We start from the raw sequence: 21448 nt of genomic DNA, 5'->3' as shown, positions 1-21448 counted from the left end.
GGCTTGTTTTGAAGATTTAAATATGTAAAATGTAACATGTATATATATAACACTAATGTATGTATCGATTGAACTCATGCGTGTACTGCATGAAAGCTCAAGCGTATGCAGGCCTTTTGCTACAGCACGTGTCAATTCCTCGTGAGTGTGCCCCGTGGAAATAGGTCAATCTCTGCTGTTTATGCGTCATTCACGCCACAGTATGAAAAATCAACAATCCACCAAAGTCGAGATTTTTCTTTTGTCGAAATTGGTATTTTAATCAATGCTTTTTCATTCATCAGCTTTTTTTATTCATCAAAGTTATTTTCTTTTCTGTCTCAACCTCTGTAATCATGGGCTCAGACGATCTGGTCAAACACCACAGCGATTATACCAACTTTGATACCACGGACGCGTCAAAGCAGAGTGTTTTGTTTCAGGTGGTCGAAAACTACAGGGCTTTAGTGGACGACCAGAGAAATTGGGTTTGCAATTTGGCTAATGCTGCTTCCTTGATATGGGAAGCCTACCACAAGCTCAATGCTTCTGGCTTGTCGAAGGCTGATGTAAATTGGTCTGGTTTCTATGTGGTAGATAAGTTGGATACAAATCAATTGATTCTAGCTCCATTTCAAGGCAAAGTTGCCTGTCAAACCATTCCTATTGGAAAGGGTGTTTGTGGAAAAACTGCCTCAACTAAACAAACACAGTTGGTTCCTGATGTCAATAAGTTTCCAGGTCATATCGCTTGTGATGGAGAAACAAATAGCGAAATTGTGGTGCCTATACTATTGGATAATGAATTGAAGGGCGTATTAGATATAGATTCGTTAACACTAGAAGGCTTTGATGAAGTTGATGCAGATTTTTTACAAAAATTAGCTGACTTGATTGCAGCTACTTGTGACTGGTAAGTATTCCAAAAATAAATGTATACTTGTTCTCGTTTACTCTTTGCTATTCTATTCTGTATTTCTTTTGACAGTGTTAATAAAAGCTTGTTTCTTACTGAAAACAATTATTCTCAAACTATGAGACAAATATCCCTTTATATAACCGTCAACTATCCCATTGCCTAAAAGACATTCGGTGTTGTTTAATTCATCGGTTGTAAATCTGATTTCTGGATCAATTTCTGGCTCTTTTTCTTTTTGATTTTGCAATTTTTTCTCTCTCTTTGCCTCTCGATCATTCAAATAAAACTGCTTCTCATTATGATACTGCGAAAATTCCATTGCTTTCGTGAAATAGCCAATTGGTATTTGATAAATATTTTTAATTTCAAAACTTGTGGGATTTTTCACTATTATACTATATGAAACTTTGAATAACTTGAAAATTACAAATTTTCTTATTTTTTCAAATATTAAATAAAGATTTTTCTTTAATAGAAAATTTGTAATCTTATAAATAAAAGTATCAAACAATTTAATATTCCCGCTTTTAATAGCTCTGAATATTTGAAAGTAACATTTGCTGATTTCTAGTACTTTCTTGAATTTTTCTGCACTTTCATAGTCTTGTTTATCATCTTCGTTTTGAACTTGAAAAAGTTGAAATACCTTCTTACTAGGCATTAATTTATTTGTGTAAAACTTTATTGGAATTAATAAAAACAAAATAGATTTGATTTGGTGATAATCATTTTTCCTTGTCAATCTTAATGCAAGTGTCAATTTTTCATTAGCAGAATCAAATTTTCCATCATTTAATTTTAACCAGCCTGAATAATAAAGATAATTTATAGCGTGTGATTTGGGAATGGAATGAATAGAAGGCAATTGATCTTTTATCGACTCAATAGCCTTTTCTATGTTGCCGGATAAATGTGTTTGATCAAGTTTTAAATAAAACTTATAAATTAGAGCTGAGAAAAAGTGCACACCAATTTTTTTGGATTTTGACATATCCAACTCTCTATCATTCACACAAACTTTAAACACCTTAGTAAGAGTAGCTAGCGCTCTTTGCATTTTTAGTATCTTTGGGTGTGTTCTCACACTGAAAGGGTTGTTGCTGTTATGATAGCTGTATTTATTGTTTCGTTGGTTATTTTCATAGTCATCATCTACGTGTAAAGCCATATATTGTAACTCAAAAGCAACAGTGATTAATGTTGGTAATATCCAGTTGGATGAGCCCTTAGCACATTTACTTAAGGAATCTAATAGTTCGTTTTGACATTGAAACGTCAGCAGAGGAACTCCACGATTAAGAGCCTTCATCAAACTGAAATAGTTCACAATGACATCTTTCCATGTATCATAGCAATTAATTGCGTTTTTATTTAAAGACTGTAGCTCTAAGATCTCCTTTGGCGCATCATTCATGATCGAAAATCTTTCTTTTAGTAAGTCGCCATCTTCAGTAGCACTGGCTAGACCAATTGCATGAATTATTTCCATTATTACCCACAAATCACCCAAAAAAACCAGCTATTCACCCTAAATTAAAAATACAAAAGCACCAGTAGTATTTGATATGCTTTATTGTTTAGCGCTGAAGTTGCCAAATTGTTTTCTACTTCCAATTTCCGCCGGCTCTGAAACAGGGTAACGTTTTATCCGGCAAAGCTTTGTCCGCGAAAACCCGGTGTTTATGTAAGCTATTGGTAATGTTATCGCAGATTATATAAAACAGTGTTATATAAAACAGTGTTATATTATATTATAGAACAGCATTTAGGGCAGTGCACCTATATAGTCAAGTACTTATTCATGATTTCTGCTGCCAATTCATAATTCTCACTGAAATTGTATATCATAATAAGGTTATACGCTGTCTCTCTTTTTAGATCAAAGGTTGATGCATCTTCCTTATACTCGCTTGATTCTTTTTTGATAGCAGGTATTTCCATGGATAAAACCTTTTCGTAGAGCTCAACAGCAATAGAAGTCAACCCTATTAGATGAAACGTTCTTCCCAAGTTATATAGTGCTTCTTGATACTCAAATATCCCTTGGTCTTGTCGTATCTTGAAATATTCGATTATGTATGTGATTCCTTGGAGTATTTGCAAATGACGGTTGGTTGTCAATCTTTGCATTGCTCTATGAATATGGGCCAATCCATTTAACAAGCAAACCAATGGATCATTTGGAAACCTTTTGTATATCTTACTGAAATATCCCAAACTTGGTGCATAACTTTTTCCAGCGTATAACAACGCTCCATACAAAATGATTAAGTATGGGTTCTCTTCACTTATATCAAGATTCGAGTAATCATTTATAAGTTTTGCCTGGCCGTTAATCTCTTTCTTATATCTGACAGAATCCCAAGCTTTGATTTGTCTCAAAAAATATTTTTGATGGTTTAATGATATATATGTATCAATTGATTCTTGTCCCGACGGTAGGCATAATGAAAATAATCTATATGCATCTCTTGAAAATTGGTAATAATTCAAAACATGTCGTAAGTTTGTAACAATTAGCTCAAAATTATTTGTCATCAAACCCATCGACAATTCTACCAAACTCATTAACTTTCTATTTTTTTCATTTTGAAAAATCACTATGTTTTTTGCAATTTCTAATATCTCTAAAGATCTTTTATTTTTTTGAAACAGGCATAAAAACAATGAGTATTGCATAAATAGTTCGAACCATTCATCAAAACTTAATCCTCTAAACAGTTGTGCTTTCATGATTTCCTGCATATGATTATATTCAATATCAAATATACCCTTCGTTTTGATTGTATCAATTAACCCATCATGCATTTGTTGAATTTTGGCTAATCTCTCTTCAATATCTAAATGACCCTCTCTATACTTGATCATATTACCAAGATAATCTAGTTTTTCCTTGGGAATAAAATATTTAACATTCAAAAAATGTTCGATTAACTCGGAGCATAAATGAAGCCAGGCATCTGCTGCAATGGGATTTTTTTCATTCTCAACCGACGGATATAATCTTTTTAATCGGTTATATATTTCAACATTTTTAGCTGTTAGCTCTTTTTCTCTTTGCTCTTTCTCCTGTTCATTAAGCTTGCGTGGCTTTTGGCTCATTTTAATATTATCATTAATTATACCTCCTTTTTTGATCACAACTAGTTTTGGTGTTTCACCTTCTTTTTCGCGTGTTTTTTCCTCATTTGAATTGGTTTTTTCTCGAATTCTCTGCTGATTAATATCATCTAGCAAGGCCTTTGAACGTTCGTTATCCTCCAAATAGATATAAATCTCAGCTAATGCTAACTTTGCTTCAATATTTTCTGGATCAATCTCGATAACTGACTGATAAGCTGATATAGCTTGTTGATAATCATCTGTTTCTTGTAAACACTTAGCCAATTGCATTACTAATCCAACTGTATTAAATTCGTCAATGTATGACAATGGGGCAAAAATCTTTAGTGCTTCGGAATAAAGATAGTTATTTAGCAAAGCTTTTCCAACTTCAAGATTTAAATCAGACACATCTCTGGCATTTTGCTCCAAAAGAAATTCAAAATGTCTTAGAGCCTCTGGAATATCATTCAAATTTAATCTAAACAAACCAAATTTAACACGGATATCAATTGGTAAGATGTTTTCCCTATCCTTTAAGCTTTGTGGTAATGACATGTATTTTTGATTTGTAGACCTTCTAACATCAAACTCGGAATCGTTATCTACCAAGTCCCACCAAGTTTCATCATCTCTATTTTGAATCCACCTGGAGATTTGTTTACTTTTTTTCAACCCGATATCCCATGCAGTTAACTTGGAGTATAGTTCCATCAATATGTTTAGTTCAGACCAACCAAAGTTTGGAATAGAATCATTTTCCGCTTGCAACATAGCTCTATTTTGATTAAAAATGTTTAAATACATATCAATTGCTTCGTTGTTACGGTTTTGTTGGGAGTAAACAGAAGCGAGTTCTCTGATTATACTAGTTTCGGATGGAAATAATTCAAGGAGCTTTTGAAATCCATTTAAAGCCTTACCGAATTGACGTGTTTCTTTGTAAATTAAAGCACGATTATAAATTGCTTTATGGTCTTTTGGATCAGCCCATATTGCCCTTGTATAACAATGAATAGCCTGGCTATGAAAACCCAATTCCTTACTTAGTTCACCAACATTTGACCAGAACTGAGCATCTCTAGGATTATTTTGCGCAGCCACAAACCAGATATTACAGCAGCCCTCTAAATCACCTTTCTGTTTATAAATATCACCGATAGTTTTGTAAGCAGAGTAACATTTTGCATCAAGCTTAATTACATCCAAATATAGCTTTTCAGCCTTTTCCATATCACCTTGAACAAACGCTTCGTTGGCTTGAGATAACAACATACGGACTTCAGGCTCTAACTCTCTTTCTTTTCGTGGTCTTTGACCACTACCTCTAGCGTTTTTGGACTTTTTTTTACTTTTAACTTTAAAATTACCAGCACTTCTTAACATGTTCTTGAAAGAATCAGAATTTGGTGCAATAATCTCATCATCCGAATCATAAAAATCCGAATTGCCAGTGTTATCCATATCAAAATCGCTATCACCAAAATTTTCATTGCCATCACTTTTTTCGTCGTTGTTTTCTTCGATATTAGTATTATTGAGTATATTTTTTTTAATCTTATTCGTTGTTTTTCTCTTAGAAGTGTTTCCTGCATTTGTAGAGTTTAGATTCCCATCTGAAATATAATCACTGTCGTCATAAACATCATCATCGTCGTCGTCGTTGTCGCCAAATAATAAGCCATTGATAGATAAATTAGAGCGGGACGATGAATCCTTATCGTCGTCGTCATCATCACTTCGAATAAATCTTTGTATGGAATCAATGTTATCAAAAATCGCTTCTGGATTTTGATTACAATGGTTCTGAACATTTGATTGTGCTTTATTTCTCTCGCTTTGTTGGATTGGCACACTATTGTCTTCTGGTTGTTTTAATAGCTCAAATTCGTTGTCTGTTTCGCCAAATCCCGATCCGTCGTCTTCGTGAACTTCTTTGTATCTTCTTTTGATCGAGGTCCTCAACGACCTCCTTGTCTTTCTCCCACCCAGAGACATTGACACAGAAGAATTGACTGAATATCTTGATATCCTAATATCTTGATATCCTGATATCCAGGTCTGTTGGAGTTGTTTACTGTTTCTGTTTGGAGATGTGAGACCAACCCACAGATAAAGTTGCCATATTCTCGTGTGCAATTCTTATGACACATGATTTTATTAGGTAATCAAAGCAAGACTCAATTCAAAAGGGACTCGTCACAAATAGTGTTTCAGTTCTTGAAGCAGACCGCCCCAAGTTTAATAGAAATATCAATATATAGAGTAGGATTTTCAACAGGAATTAAAAGAAAAAAAGAACAAGAAAGAATAAGTTTTACAAAAGATTAGCTAAATACATATTATTCTACCATAAATAAGAGTTAATATAATCTGTAAATAACCAAATAACGGATTGTATTATAGCTACGATTGTAAGACTTATTACACTCGCACTCCACGTGAAATGTGCGTGATATCTTTCGCTTAATATATAAAGAATCATCTGGAAGCAGCAAGTAAGCTGGTAGATATCGTCTTCAAGATGGCTTCAACCAAGATCATTGTTACCAAAGCTCTAAATGATGACGAGCACCCCAAAACCAACTTGGATGAGGGCTTGTTAAGTGGTAGCAGCACCAATAACATCAAAAGAGACTTTCAGAGTGGCTCCAAACGTCATTTGGATCTCAAGATGGATCATGACCAAGATGTTCACAAAAGGGTTGCCAGACTAAGCATCACTGTCTCAAATAACGAAAAGAAAAACATTTTGCTATCGTTGTCATCTCCAAATAGTTATTCGGAAAGTGATTTGAAAAATGAGCTCAAAGATTCAAAAAAAACCTCTCACTTGGTTCATAAGCTCTCTTCAAAGCCCAAAGGAAGTCCGTCGAAGATATCCAAACACAAGAAACATCTTTCCAATTCTTCAAACAGATTTGGCTCCAAATCCAATAAACACACTCCTATTAGATCAAATTTGAGCTCAAAAGCAAAAGCAAAAGCAAAAACCGACATAAGTCCAGCTTTAGGTGGAAGCTTGAATACAAACGCAAACGCAAACTCAAGTTTAAATTCAGATTCAGATTCAGATTCAGAGTTGGCATTAAAGTCAAAAATGCCGTTTTTAAAACCTTTTGTCGTTGATTCTTCCCACAAGTCTCAAAAAAGGAGGAGATCAAGTATAAATATATCTAATTCTGCACAGTTTTCCCAAATTAAAAAAAAGAAATTTTTGAAACCAGCTTTAATGTCAATAAAATTCAGTGAATTCAATGCGAAGCAAAAAAAATTAACAGTGCCAGATTTAAGAGATTTGATTTTATATGTATTTCACGATTATTCTACAAATAAACTAAGTTGGATCAATATTACAAATCGATCTAAGATCAGAAACTTGGTATTCTTATTTGTTCCTGGTTTATCAGCTGATTTATTTACAAATTTGAGTGATTTTACCAAAACTTTTCAACCACAGAAAATTATCGGCAATTGTTCAATTGATAATCATTTGGATTTTTTCAGTGATAAGTTTGATTGTATATTTCCCACAGTTGCACCTGGCAATAGGGAATCTCTTTATTCCTCTTTTGCATCTTTGACTAATGTTCCTTTAACCAAAAAAGAAAAAAAAACATTAAAGACGTCTTCTGGACCAAAGAGAAAAATAACTCTATTTAATTTGCTAATGACTCATAATTTATTAGTTTCTCAAAACTATCCTATCCATTCAAAATTAGATAGAGGTGAGTCGTGTACTGGAAATTGGGTGGAAACAATAGATTTTGAACATCCTGGTTGTAAAACATTTGCAATGGATTGTGAAATGTGCGAGTCAGAAAATGGCAAAGTTTTAACAAGAATATCGCTTATTGATTATAATTACAATATAGTTTTTGATAGCTATGTCAAACCAAGCGAGCCAATTACTAATTATTTAACCGAATACTCTGGTATCACTGAGGAAATTTTGGAAAATGTGACTGTAACTTTAAAAGATGTTCAAGCTAAACTTTTATCGATTGTTTCTTCTAGTGATTTTTTGATTGGACACTCATTGGAAAGTGATTTGAATGTTCTTTTTATAAAGCATCCTTTGATAATTGATACTTCTGTAATTTATGAGCATCCCAAGGGGCCTCCTTCAAAGCCAAGCTTAAAATGGTTAGCATTAAAGTACTTGAATTCCAAGATTCAAATAGGTAACAAGGGACATTCTTCAATTGAAGATGCCAAAACCTGTATGTCACTAACCAGGCTAAAACTTCAGAATGGGATCAATTTCGGCATTAATATTGGTGATCAACAAACGATATTCAAAAGATTGAATTCCCAGACCAAAATCGGAAAGACATTAATATTGGATTATACATCGAATTACAAGTTTCAACATCCGTCGTGTAATGACGAGGTAATTCCAACAGTTACTGAAAACGAATTTGAGAAAAGGATTCAGTGTTTTAACGATGATGAGATAACTCAAAATATCGTAGATAACGCATCTAAATATCGTTTTATTCTTGGTAAATTAAGGGAATTGGAGTTTGGATTAAACTGGGTTGAAAAACCCAAAACTTTTAAACCTTCATCAAATACTGATACTAATGATTTTAATACAAATACTGATGACGAGCACGCTGAAAGTGGTAAAGACAATTCAGAAGATCGCATCCACGAAACACATTGTAAGAGATTGAATGCTAGATTGAAAAAAATTCACCAAAGCTTGCCTAGTTCATCGATGTTAATAATATGCTCTGGCAGTGGTGACACAAGAGATATGATTCAATTACAGAACCAGAAACGAGATTTTAATAACCAATTCAAAATAAAAAAGTTGTCAGAAATCTCTGCTACTTGGAATTCGCAAGATGCAGAAAATCTCAGAAAATATACAGTACAAGCAAGAGATGCTGTGACTTTTATTGGAATCAAAAAAGAGGATAACGAAAGTGTTTTAGACAGTGAAAATGAATAAGTGTATGATACAATGTGTATAATATTTTTTTTTTCTCCACGACGTTTGGATATTTATTAATTCAAGATTATGATGATGTGTAGTATCTCGAAGTTTGTTTTTTTCTATTTTTTTTAATAACTTCACAAATTATGGACCAAACCTTTGTTATTTATATAGGGGAAAGCGATATATAGAACCAATGTTGGCAGAAACTGCTGCATTGCTGCAAAGTTCACTCTGTGACTAAGCTTTGGAATTGAGTTTTTAAAGCTGATCTGAAATTTGAAAGACTCTTGAACCGCTTTTGAGCAACAGCTGCACTGATCAGAAGCCTCTCAGGCAGCAAAACCAGCAGACACCACTGTTCTTTTCTCTTTCCTGATGCACTGTTATATCTATTGTCCCTGCTCTGAGCCAGTGGGCCACAGACAGCCATCTCCTGAACATGAACATGGCTCGCCCAACGATAGCATACCCTCAAAGATAAACGACCCCAGCACCCTCTATCCTCTCTCCAACTTGTTGTTTTGCGATAACTGTCTAGCAGTTAGATGTCCCAAATGCATTGAACCAGAGGTTGTGTCGACATACTGCCCCAGCTGCTTGACCAACATCGACAATACTGACAGCACAAGTCGCACTCTTCTGGCAGGGCATTCAGGCTCGTCAATATCAAACTTCTGCAACAGAAACTGTTTCCAGTGTCCAATTTGCAACTCGAATTTGACCATCACAACCACATCTTCGTCGCCTACAACACCAGTCTCCCTTGGTGCTGTTTCTCCAACAAGCCCCAGTGTTTACAATTTCAAGTGCTCCTATTGCAGCTATAAGTATCAAACCATAAAGCCCAATCTCTCAATTTCTCTAACAGACCATATTCAACAGTGTTCAGATGATTCTCTCTCTAATTCATACTACAGAAAACTTAAATCAAACTACAGATCGCAAATTAAGCTTCAAAAAAGATTGTCCTTGATGAAATCTTTATCAGGCCAAAATATAAACCTATTATTGTCTGGCTTTTCATCCTTAAGAATCTCAGACTCGCTTAATTCCTTTTCGCTTGCTTCCTCGTCTTCCAATTCATCCTTTTTATCTCATTCTCTTATTGGCAGCAATACTAATGAAAGTCTTCACAATGGGTTTTCTGTCCAAAAGTTCGATGAGGAGCAAGACATAAATAATGCCAAATCAATTTCATTGCAAAAAGATTCAAGTAACTTACTATCATTAAACCAATTCAATAAATCACCCTCACAATTCATAGAATCTAATATCGAAAAGAATAAATTTATCTCAATTTCAGATTTACATCAAAACTCAAAAAATCTAAATTCGGACTTACTCCCACTACTCAAAAAACTCAAGGCGAAATTTTCTTACAAATGCAAAGCTTGTAAAAATTTATTAATAAAACCAGACGACGATATTAAATCCTTTAAATTTTACAAATCTCTAAATGCCTATGATTATTTACCCACAATGAAATTGATGAAAATTCCCAAAAAAATCAATTCCTATAATAAATTTCTAATAAATGGTAATGATAATGATAACTATAAATATGATAATAACTATAAACTAATTCCCAATTCCTTTTTAAGATATCTTTTGTTTTTCAGAAACGATTATTTATCCTACGAATTGGATATATCTATTTCAACTCACTCTGTTTCTAATAATATTTTCAAAACTGAAATATCTTTGCCTTGTTCACTTTTCACTTTGAACGGCAAGTATTCCCTAACAAAAAATACAAATAACAACAACAACAACAACAACAACAATAATAATAATAATAATAATAATAATAATAATAATAATAATAATAATAATAATAATAATAATAATAATAATGATCTTAATGACAATACTTTTTTGGAAAATAATGACGATTTAAATGACGATAGTTCTAAGATTTTACATAAATTGAATAAGATAGAAAACTTCATAAAAGGAATTCCATCTTTAGAATTAAATTCAAAATCATCCAAATTATCAATTTTGGAATTGTCTAATAGAAAAATTAAAAGAAAAAAACTTCAAGAATTGGATGATTTATCTTTGAGCCCAATCTCTGATTCATCTTTAGGCACCAAAAGGGAATTTTTGCTAAAAACCCCAGATACTCCAGTCTTGCCACTAAACGAAGATGAAAAAAACTTGGCTCCAAAAGCAACCAATGACAATGACACAAGTCTTTCTAAGAAATTTCCACAAAACTCTTTTTTCTCTTCATCCTCATCGCCAGATAAAGATGAATTTGAATTTTTTACATCTAATAATATGCCCTTTGATAGTGGTGATAATTGGTGCTGTATTCCATTAGACATACATTTGTCCAACTTTAGCCAATACAATTATCCATTGAAAGTGCCAATATTTGTTAGCATCAAAGTTATTAAAAAAACCATCTCAGATTTAAATTCCAGCGTTGAGTATGACAATAACAAAAAGGATCGATTTCCCGAAAATACATTTGGGTTTTGGGTGCTAGCTGACATTGGCCAAGTAAAAGTAAAATCGTAATCCATTGAAACAAGCATGATTAATAGCCTTGAATATAGAGCTATTATGCTAATTGTAGACTAAGCTATATATCATATATAAATCAGATCCGAGATGGTCTGATCTTTTTGTTTTTATTTGAAAACAAAAAAAACAAAAAAACAAATGCAAAGCAATTAAAAACAGAAATACGTTTGTTTTTTTTCAATTTTCAATTTTTTTTTTTTCATAAATTTTGCTTAATTATTTCTTCAGCAGTTAAATCACTTCTTATTCTGAATGGTCTTCCTCTCCAATCAATTGATTGACCACACATTGCATATATCCAAATTGGCAATGCCAAAGTTTCTCTTAATAGCCATATAGGCAACCATTGTTTTAGATTTCTATAGTGAGATGATTGACTACTTAAAACTGGATTGTAATCATCAGTGGAAAATCCATTATAATTATTACTGACAAAAAATGGGATTTCCTGTGAATAACGAGGATCATCTGCTCCAGAGTATTTTAGCAATATATGAAATTGAAAATAGTCGGTTAAAATCCAAAAAAAAATATGACAACAAAAATAAGTGTATGAGAAAAGATAATTTGACTTCAAAAACAAAACAGCGACTGAGAAGGATGCACCAATACCACTCACAAAGCATTCAGTGGTTGGTTCTAACAAGGTGGCAGCCAAAACCATATATTTACGAACTCTGAGCCATCTTGCTCTGCGTATGCAATATTTTTTCAAACTGGAAAATGCAGATAACGAGAAATTTTCCAAAGGCTGTATGACACAATCCCCCGAGAAAGCAGTTCTACCATGGATATTCCATAATGCTATCGCAATCATGTTATCTTCTCCAATGAATTTGGAAAAGTATCTGATACCATAACCAGGAAACTGAGAATAATAAGCAGCATCAGCTTTCAAGTCTCCAGATTGACCATTTGTCGAAGGAATGTGGCCCATTCCAATGTTTTGAACAGCTAAATCGATATCACTCTTTCTATATAGATTTGATTTCCCATTGACACATGGCGCCACCGAGACTTTATCAAAACCAGCATAGAACTTTGCATGAGAAGTCTTTAAAAACATTTCATCAGATTTCGATCCTAAATCATTGCTTGATTTCGAAATAAAAGAAATGCCCAACGGAAGATGATGGACCACTTTTACTTTGTTATTTTTTTTCGAAAATGAGAGAACAGATCTCATTAAACAGCCATTAGATGCCCACACATTTGAATCCATGACCCATATGATGTCAAATTTGGCCTTTAAAAACCCCTTAGCAAGATTATTGATCTTCGGATTGGGCCCAAAATGATCAGGATGGCTCGAATCTCCAATCAAAAGTCGAGACACAATCTTCGGATACTTTTTGATCAATTCTTGCACTATGGAGATGACAGGATCATTGGAGGATTCAACGCAAAAGATGATTTCAAACTTGTTCGAAGGGTAGGTTTGCAAAAAAGATGATTCGAGGCAATGAACGATCTCAGTGTCGATTCCTTTCAAGGGACGTATTATTGTGACTCCAGCAAGCAGTTCTGGGTCTGTCACAGCTGGTATTTTCTTGATCTGCCTGAAGGTGGTAAATATCTCAAAAACACCAGAGTAGGCTAACGTCAAAACCGCAAGATACCATACAAAAACAACCACAGCGAAGGCAATTACCAACACAGAGTAGCCAGAGTCGTTTGGAGACAGCGCCATGTTTCCTAGCAGCGTATGGCTTGGTGCTTCAAGTTGTTCTGTCAAGATTGGTGAGTATAACAGAGACTTGAGATCTCAAAACTGGGATGGTTTAAAAGTGCGAGATTTGAGATTTGAGATTTGATTCTGATCCAGCCGGTTAGAGCCCTAAGCTGGATCAGGGCTCGGATGTTTGTTTACAGAATTTTTCAGTGGGCGAAAACAACACAGACAGTGAACTCCTCTTCACCAGCTTCCTCTTCCTTTGCTATTCTACGTTGTTATCCAGCTGCACAAGACACCTATAGTTCAACATGGCCGATGTTCAAACTATTGTTTCTCTTCTTAACCTGTCTCTCAATCCTGCCACCGCCAACCAGTCTGAGAGGTCCTTGAAGTCGTTGGAGACCTCCATTCCCAGTTTTGCCATTATTCTTTTGGAGATTGTGGAAAATGCTGCTCTAGGTCTTAACACCAGATTGGCTGCTTCATTGTTTTTCAAAAACTTTATCAAGAGAAAATGGATTGATGAAAATGGCAACTACAAGCTAGACGTGAACCAGGTTCAACTAATCAAGTCCAAAATCGTTGGTTTAATGATCAACTTGACATCCTTTAAAAATTTGCAATTGCAAATTGCTGATTCAATCTCCATCATCGCTGATTCTGACTTTCCTCAAAACTGGACCAATTTAATTGATGATTTGGTTTCCAATTTAGTTAACAATGGCAACGATCCCAATATTGTTAATGGTGTTTTAATTGTTGCTCACTCAATCTTTAAAAAATGGCGGCCATTATTTAGATCTGATGACTTGTTTCTTGAGATCAAATTGGTTATAGAAAAATTTTCCCAGCCCTTTTTAGAATTATTTGTCAATACTGATAGATTGATTGATTTGACTCCTGATTCCAATATTTTATTACAAAATCTACTTTTGATTGTTAAAGTTTATTACGATTTCAATTGTCAAGACATTCCTGAGTTTTTTGAAGACAATATTAATGTTGGTATGAATTTATTACTTAAGTATCTCAAATTGGAGATTAGTGCTGATAATTATAATAATGAAGAAACTTTACTCAAAATAAAATCGTCAATCGTTGATTTGATTCAACTATATGTCAGCAGATATCAAGATGTTTTCAAGAAATCTCGCATCCAAGCATTTACTGAGATTGTTTATTCACTTTTAACTACAAAATTGACACTAGATGAAAAGTTTGATTTATTGACATCAAAATGTTTGTCATTTTTAACATCAGTTATTAAAATCTCGTCTTTATATAATAAAGTATTCAGTACTGACCAAGCATTAAATGAAATATTGTTTCAAATTATTTTACCTAATATTACTCTTCGAGAATACGATGAAGAGTTATTTGAAGATGATCCAATTGAATACATTAGAAGGGATTTAGAAGGGTCTGATTCAGATACTAGAAGAAGATCGTCTATTGATTTCTTAAGAGAGTTGAAAGATAAAGACGAAACTAAGATAACTGAAATTGTATTAAAATTCATCAATCAATTTTTATTGCAATATTCGCAAGATCCAATTAATAACTGGAAACAAAAGGATACAGCTAATAATCTATTCATTTCGTTAGCCGCAAAGGGATCAATTACAAATGTTGGAATAACCTCAACAAACTTATTGGTTGATATTGTTCAATTTTTTTCAGATAATATTGCATCGGATTTAACATCAACTAACTGTCATCCAATTTTAAAAGTTGATGCAGTTAAATACATTTACTTGTTTAGAAATCAATTAACAAAACAACAATTTATTGAAATCTTTCCAATATTAACCAAACTTTTACTAGATGAAAATTATATTGTTTACTCATACACGGCAATTACAATTGAGAAAATTTTATCGTTAAGAACCTCATCAATAAATAACAATATCAACAATAATATTGCCAGTGGTGCTGGTAATAATGGAAACGATGAACCAATTTTCAGTAAAAATGATATCAAACCAATTGGAGAAGAGTTGATAAACAATTTATTTACATTAATATTGAAGAATTATTTCACACCCGAAAAATTGGCAGAAAACGAGTATTTAATGAAATGTTTAATGAGGGTGTTATTGGTTTGTGAAGATAATTTTTCAAATAATGAGGAATATGTTAATATGATATTAAATCAACTAATAAGTATCATTGAGATAATTGGAACTAATCCATCGAATCCTAAGTTTACACATTATTCATTTGAAGCAATAGCGGCAGTTATATTACGAAATTGTGGGCAATATAAAGAAAAAATAGGAAAGTTTATGGATTTAATTATACCCAAGTTTTTAACATTATTGGGAAGAGAAGTGTTTGAGTTTATTCCGTATGTATTTCAAATTTTGTGCCAATTGTTGGAGTTATATTCGGATGATGGTAGTTATGATAAAGAGTTGCCAAACTATTATAGAAATCTTATCAAACCAATATTGTCACCAAGCATTTGGGAATACCGAGGAAATATTCCAGCAATTTCCAGACTCATTGTTGATATTATTGAAGTTGATGGAAATGTGTTTGATGATAATTTAGTTGGATTATTGGGAGTGTTTCAAAAATTGATTTCGTCGGTGGTCAATGATAAATATGGGTTTGATATTTTGGAGAGTATTTTACTTCATATTAAGTTGAATAGATTGCAACCATATATTGAGGAGATTGCAAGAATTTTGTTGACTCGATTACAAAATGGGAAAACTGAGCAATATGTTAAGAGATTTGTTTTATTTTTGGCCACTTTGAGTATATATGATGAAGATTATGAAAATGAATACGGGCAAGAGAAAGGAAGCGCACAAGTAAAGAATGGAAATGGAAATGATATTAATAATAATAATAATGATAATAATAATAATGATAATAATAATAATAATAATAATAATAATAATAATAATAATAATAATAATAATAATAATAATAATAATAATAATATTGGAAAGAGAAATAAGTTGAAAAAAGTAAATGTATTAGGAGGAAAATTTGTAATTAAATTTATTGATCAAATTCAAGATGGATTGTTTGGGAATATTTACGAAGCGTTTATTTTTAAATCATTGGTTAATATCACAAATAACTTAAAGGAACGAAAGATTATTTTGGTTGGGATAATTAAGTTAATTTGCAAAAATGCGGAATTTATTGAAGGAAAATACAACAAGTTTTTTATAAAGACATTGGATAAGTTGATTGATATTGGGTATAAGTCTGAGTTCAACAAATTGGGTGAAAATAATGAAAATAGGATGAGTAACGAAATTGATATATCAGAATATGTATTTGGTTCTAGTTTTTCCAAGTTGGTTATTGTTGGGAATAAGAGGGTCGACCCAGTCCCTGAGATTAATAATACAAACGGAGCTGTTTTTTTTATTATCAAGACATTGAAAAGACTTGATGATAATAGTGGGAATTTCATTTATTCACAAGTTGTTCCCAAATTGTCTATGGAGTCCCAAAGAATTTTGAATAGTGGCAATATGAATTATTAGGGAATAAGATTTTAATAATTATTAGAATAGAATAGCATAGAAGAGAATATTCCATTCTATTCTAAGAATTGAGTTAGTAAGCATGTAAATGGGATGCAAATGAGATGCAAATTGCATACAAATGGTATGCAAGTGGCATGCAAAAATTAAGTAATGGGTATTAAATAGTTATTTCATGGTTATATATGAGATATGAGAGATATATAATAAAATATGAAATCAATATGAAATAATGGATACCAAGTGAGATAAAGCCAATGTAAAAAGAAATTGTATAAGGTACTGTGAAATTTGAATTATTGGGTAGTGGAATTTAACATAAGAGACAAAAATCGGAATGATTTTATTTAAGACAAGAGCTGAATAAAATTTCGAGCAAGAAAAACGAGCAAATAAAGAAACAAATACACTGGGACAATAAAGTAAAAAGGTAAAAAGGTAATTGTTGAAAGTAAAACTAAAAAAGTGACACTTGAGAAAGTTGGTTTGAAAGTTAAATCCTCATGCCTATGACAACAGAGTTTCAGATTCAGGTTGGGCGAGATGTAAAAGAAACCAAAATTACTTATGAAAACCCATCTTGAGGCTTGAATCATGAGGAAGGTGAGTTTGGCTTGTGGCCAGCTTAGAAACGATAGCCGAGCTGCGTCAAACTGGCCACAAAAGAGTGAAAAAGTCTAAATAAGGCTATTTTCTAACTGTCTATATGTATCTATCATCAGCATCTACTCATATCTCATCTTACACAGAGGCATGTTTTGGCTGTTGCGATGCTGCTCTGGGTTGAGTCTCAATGGGGCAAGCTATGGCGGGATGAGGCTGCTCGAAAAGAGAAAGTCACAAATAAAAGCCAGAAGACAGGAGTCTTTTCCAGCGCAGCACAATGCAACAAAACTCTGGTTGCTGCGGCCTCCAGTTAACAACCACCAATCAGCAGTCGCTGTTGTATGTGGCAGCAAAGCGCTTGAATCTCTCGGAATGAAACACAATCCGGAAGCCTCGGGTCTCCTTAGCGACGGCCTGCTTCGGTGCGGCAAGGGAGAAGTTACCTGGCCGCAGGCCCTGCGCGTATGGGGAAGGAGCACCCGTGCTGAGGTCTGGATGCTGAGCAAGATAGAAAGCAACCCACCTCCACAGCACGTGCAGAAATAGGTGTGAACGTGTGTGCATGATCCGTGCGGTTGGTGCGTAAGGTCCGAAGTATTTCTCACCACGCAGCAGGAGAAAATACTGGGGAAGTGATGCTGGAGCTGGGGCAGCCTATTCCAAACCCAATTGGCCCCAATTGGAGGTGCTTCCTTTCCAGTCTGCAGAAAAAAGCTGGTTCTACCCAGAAAATAGATGCAATTTGTCTCCAGAGGCACCACACTTTCCACTGCTATAAAAGACCACTGTTTTCTCTCTTGCTCACTTTTCTCTCTTTCTCTGCACACCACTTTTGCTGTACCAGCTCTATTGTCTCCTCAAAAGACCCTCCCTCCCAAAAAAAAACAAAACCTATCCAAAAAAACAGTTTATCCCCTAACTAATCTAATTTATTATTCATATTCGACTTAATTGAATTCAGTTTGTCTCAATTCGATATTCCCATCCCTATATTTGTTTATATCTTTAGCCAAATTACCCTAATCCAATTCTTTAGGTTCCCTGCTCAATCCCCAAGAACCAAGTAATGATGGCTGAAATCCTAGGTTCTGCAGTTTTCACCTTTGTTTTCACAAAGATAATGGACAGTAGCTACTACTCCCACTCTTCCAAAAAACTATCCAAAGAGCTCAAAAACGAAATCACCCAACAAATCCAAAAGGCCAACAATGACCTCGAATCGCAGATTGTTTCCAAACACGAGACAATCAAGAAAAAAAATGCCCAGGTTATTCAATTGGCTCAAGACTTGAAAAAAATCCAAGAAAAGTCCAATCACCTAGTCTTTGAAAACGACACCTTCAAAAAGACGAACCAATTGCTCGAAGACCAGTTGAAGTCCTCGGAAAAGAACAAGTTGCAATTGACTGAAAAATTGTCCAAACTCAACCAAAACTCAACCAAGTTGTCCAACAAATCTGCAACCAACGACTCCAAGTTCTCCCAACCCAGCACCAAAAACGACAGCTCCCACAATCTCAAGTTCATCCACCAAATCACCTCCAACATCGACTCTCCCATCACTCTCTCCAAACACGACTTTATCTCCCACTCGGAATCAGGCTCGGAAGCAAACTCTACCCTCGGCGTTACCGAGGTAAGACACGTCTCCTTGAACCACGAAAGGGATACTCTCTCGACCCAACTTTCCGCTTTGAAATCCGAGATCAATTCCGTCCAGGCCGAAATCAACGAGAAAAATGCCCTATTGTTAGAGTCCTCTTCCAAACTCACCTCTTCCATTTTGAAGATAAATGACTTAAAACTCAACATAGACAAAAACGAAAAGCTAATTTCAGATCTCAAAGCAAACTCAAACTCAAACTCAAACTCAAACTCAAACTCAAACTCAAATGCTGTTTCTGATTCCTCTGATTCCTTTGAGTCCTCTGAGCCCTCTGATTCTCTCATATCCTCAACATACCTAATCCTTTCAAGTCTCAAGAACTCTCTTCAATCCGAATCTCAGCTTAACTCAAATTTGAAATCTTCAATAGATTCTCAAAAAGCACAAATCGCCACTTTATCAACTTCCTTATCCAAACTCAACGACGACTTCCTCCTCAAATCGCAGCAGTTATCAACTCTAAACTCATCCTTCAACGATTCAGATTACAAACCTTATGTCTTTGAAGACGAAATTAATGGTTACCTCGAAAAGGCAATCAACAAAAGTCAGCAACTATCCAAAAACAACGACTCCCTAACCCTACAAATTAACCAACTAAATGCCCAATTATCAAACCTATCCTTTGAAATCCAACAAAAAAAATTACTAAACGACGATTTAAACAAAATTATTCAACAGTCAAATCAACACATCTCCTCTTTAAACAACAACATTCAGTCCCTAAAAGACCTCCATAAAATCGAATTATCAAATGTCACAACAAACTTCCAAAAGAAACTACAAGCCACGTCTGATCAAATTTCTAAACTAGAAAAGGATCTATCAACTAAGAACTCCCTAATATCTAGCTTGAAATCCTACTTAAGCCCCAATTTAAAGAAAAATGATTTCGACCAAAACATTAAAATTCAGTCAAACTCTATTGACAAAAATATCCTACTTCGTGACATCGAAATTGATGAATTGAAAAATACTCTAAACTTTATCGCTTCAAAAAACTCTTCTTCATTAAACAACTCTACTTTATCTCAAATCTCAAACACAAATCTTCATTCAGATTTTTTAAATTCTTTTTCTTCCAACGACTTCTACATCTCCTACTTGAAACAAATTGAATCCAAAATCGAAAATCAACAAGATACTATTCAAAAGCTAATTGATAACAAAGATGAAAAATTCATCAACGACCAATTCAAACAAATAAAATCTTCAAAAGACAGCAATTCAAATTCTTGTGTTCAAAACTCTCTAAACTTTGAATTCAAAGCCTCCCAAAGACTCGTTCTCGATGTCATCGAATTGTTAAACTTGACTAAATCTTCAATATCCAGCATTGAAAATGAAATAACTTATAAATTAATTCAATCAAAAGCCATTAAACAACATTACGAAGACTTTATAATTTCAAACAAAGATCCTGAATGTATTCACCAATCCCTAGTTTCTTCAAATACTTCTTCAATCTTGATTCAATGGTTCACTGAAATTATAAACGCCATTACTTTTATTACAAACCCTAACCTAGAATTTGAAAAGAATTCAAACTTTTCAACTCTATCAAATATCTTAAATTTCAATCTTGATAAATCTCTAATTCAAAATACACAACTTCAAAAATTACAATCCGATTGCCGCAACTCCTTTAAATACCTATATGAACACATTAAAAATATTAACATCAAAAACCGCAAAGCTCCTTCTATTGATGACAACAAATCCCAAATTGATTTTAAAAAGCATATTTTCGAATTGTCAAAACAAATTGATGACTTCAAATCAAACTTTGACGAAAAGAAATTAGACAACTCAAAATTAATCCAATTAAAAGAACAATTAACAATAGCAAATCTCGATCTTCAAAAGTACAAAAAGGAAAACAAAATCCTTCTTTCAAAATTAGATTTATTAGAAAACAATTCAAGATCAATCACCAAAAATGGCTCAGATAACAGTGTCAATAAAAACAATGAAATCGCTCGTTTGAAACAAAAATACGAAAAAGAACTATCAGATGCAATCAAAAGAGCAGATTCATTAGTAATTATAAACAATGCTCACGATACAAAAATTAAATCAATCAGAAAAGAATACACTCAACAAATAATGTCCCTAAAAAAAGAAATTGAACAAGTAAAACAACAAACAGAAACTACAAAAAATAATGAAATTAAAGAATATCGTACCAGAATCACCGAATTGACCAAGAAGATTGACATCTTGACCAAGAACGTCAGTATCGAAGACAAAAGTGAGATCCAGAAAATCACCATCAACTACGAATCAAAGATTTCTGAATTGAACAAGAAGATCACTGAATTGACCAGCACTAAGGTTGACATTACTAAGACTTCTGAGTACAAGAAAGTCATCAGCAGCTACGAATCAAAGATTTCTGAATTGAACAAGAAGATCGAATCTGACAGATCCATCAGCACATCATCTGACAAATCTGAAATTAAGAAGATCACCGTTGGTTATGAAACCAAGATTGCTGAATTGACAAAGAAGA

General features: G+C 33.7%; 8 protein-coding genes across 8 annotated transcripts; 5 read left to right on the top strand and 3 right to left on the bottom strand.

Annotated features, from left to right (window-relative positions):
* Positions 1–270: 270 nt before the first annotated feature.
* ASCRUDRAFT_77861 (L-methionine (R)-S-oxide reductase) lies at positions 271–1190 on the top strand. The gene has a single exon (XM_020194038.1). The coding sequence runs from the start codon at positions 336–338 to the stop codon at positions 894–896; it is 561 nt and encodes a 186-aa protein (XP_020044684.1). The 5' UTR covers positions 271–335; the 3' UTR covers positions 897–1190.
* On the bottom strand, positions 945–2387 carry ASCRUDRAFT_72557 (uncharacterized protein; the record flags this gene model as incomplete). The annotated part of the gene is made up of 1 exon (XM_020192090.1): positions 945–2387. One exon carries the CDS (start codon positions 2385–2387, stop codon positions 945–947), a length of 1443 nt encoding a protein of 480 aa, XP_020044683.1.
* Positions 2388–2582: 195 nt separating this feature from the next.
* TFC4 (transcription factor TFIIIC subunit TFC4) lies at positions 2583–6106 on the bottom strand. Its single transcript, XM_020194037.1, has one exon. The coding sequence runs from the start codon at positions 5996–5998 to the stop codon at positions 2678–2680; it is 3321 nt and encodes a 1106-aa protein (XP_020044682.1). The 5' UTR covers positions 5999–6106; the 3' UTR covers positions 2583–2677.
* Positions 6107–7268: 1162 nt separating this feature from the next.
* RNH70 (Rnh70p) lies at positions 7269–8795 on the top strand (the record flags this gene model as incomplete). Its single annotated transcript, XM_020190012.1, has 1 exon — positions 7269–8795. A coding segment is annotated over one exon (1527 nt), but the record flags the coding sequence as incomplete, so codon positions are not given.
* A 528-nt stretch (positions 8796–9323) lies between these two features.
* On the top strand, positions 9324–11474 carry ASCRUDRAFT_72554 (uncharacterized protein; the record flags this gene model as incomplete). The annotated part of the gene is made up of 1 exon (XM_020192089.1): positions 9324–11474. One exon carries the CDS (start codon positions 9324–9326, stop codon positions 11472–11474), a length of 2151 nt encoding a protein of 716 aa, XP_020044680.1.
* A 223-nt stretch (positions 11475–11697) lies between these two features.
* On the bottom strand, positions 11698–13104 carry ASCRUDRAFT_18168 (glycosyltransferase family 21 protein; the record flags this gene model as incomplete). The annotated part of the gene is made up of 2 exons (XM_020189526.1): positions 11698–11867; positions 11910–13104. Coding segments are annotated over 2 exons (1365 nt in total), but the record flags the coding sequence as incomplete, so codon positions are not given.
* Positions 13105–13463: 359 nt separating this feature from the next.
* Positions 13464–16580, top strand: CSE1 (importin-alpha export receptor; the record flags this gene model as incomplete). The annotated part of the gene is made up of 2 exons (XM_020189756.1): positions 13464–15918; positions 16135–16580. Coding segments are annotated over 2 exons (2901 nt in total), but the record flags the coding sequence as incomplete, so codon positions are not given.
* A 1341-nt stretch (positions 16581–17921) lies between these two features.
* ASCRUDRAFT_15546 (uncharacterized protein) lies at positions 17922–21408 on the top strand (the record flags this gene model as incomplete). Its single annotated transcript, XM_020189347.1, has 1 exon — positions 17922–21408. A coding segment is annotated over exon 1 (3072 nt), but the record flags the coding sequence as incomplete, so codon positions are not given.
* Positions 21409–21448: the final 40 nt, after the last annotated feature.

This window comes from Ascoidea rubescens, assembly GCF_001661345.1.
Source record: "Ascoidea rubescens DSM 1968 unplaced genomic scaffold ASCRUscaffold_18, whole genome shotgun sequence".
In the NCBI taxonomy this organism is placed as follows: domain Eukaryota; kingdom Fungi; phylum Ascomycota; class Saccharomycetes; order Ascoideales; family Ascoideaceae; genus Ascoidea; species Ascoidea rubescens.
This window is presented reverse-complemented; position numbering and strand designations above follow the sequence as displayed.

Bases quoted from the DNA above. Each gene is read 5' to 3' on its own strand.
- TFC4 (XM_020194037.1), bottom strand. From the start codon at position 5,998: ATGTCTCTGGGTGGGAGAAAGACAAGGAGGTCGTTGAGGACCTCGATC.
- ASCRUDRAFT_77861 (XM_020194038.1), top strand. From the start codon at position 336: ATGGGCTCAGACGATCTGGTCAAACACCACAGCGATTATACCAACTTT.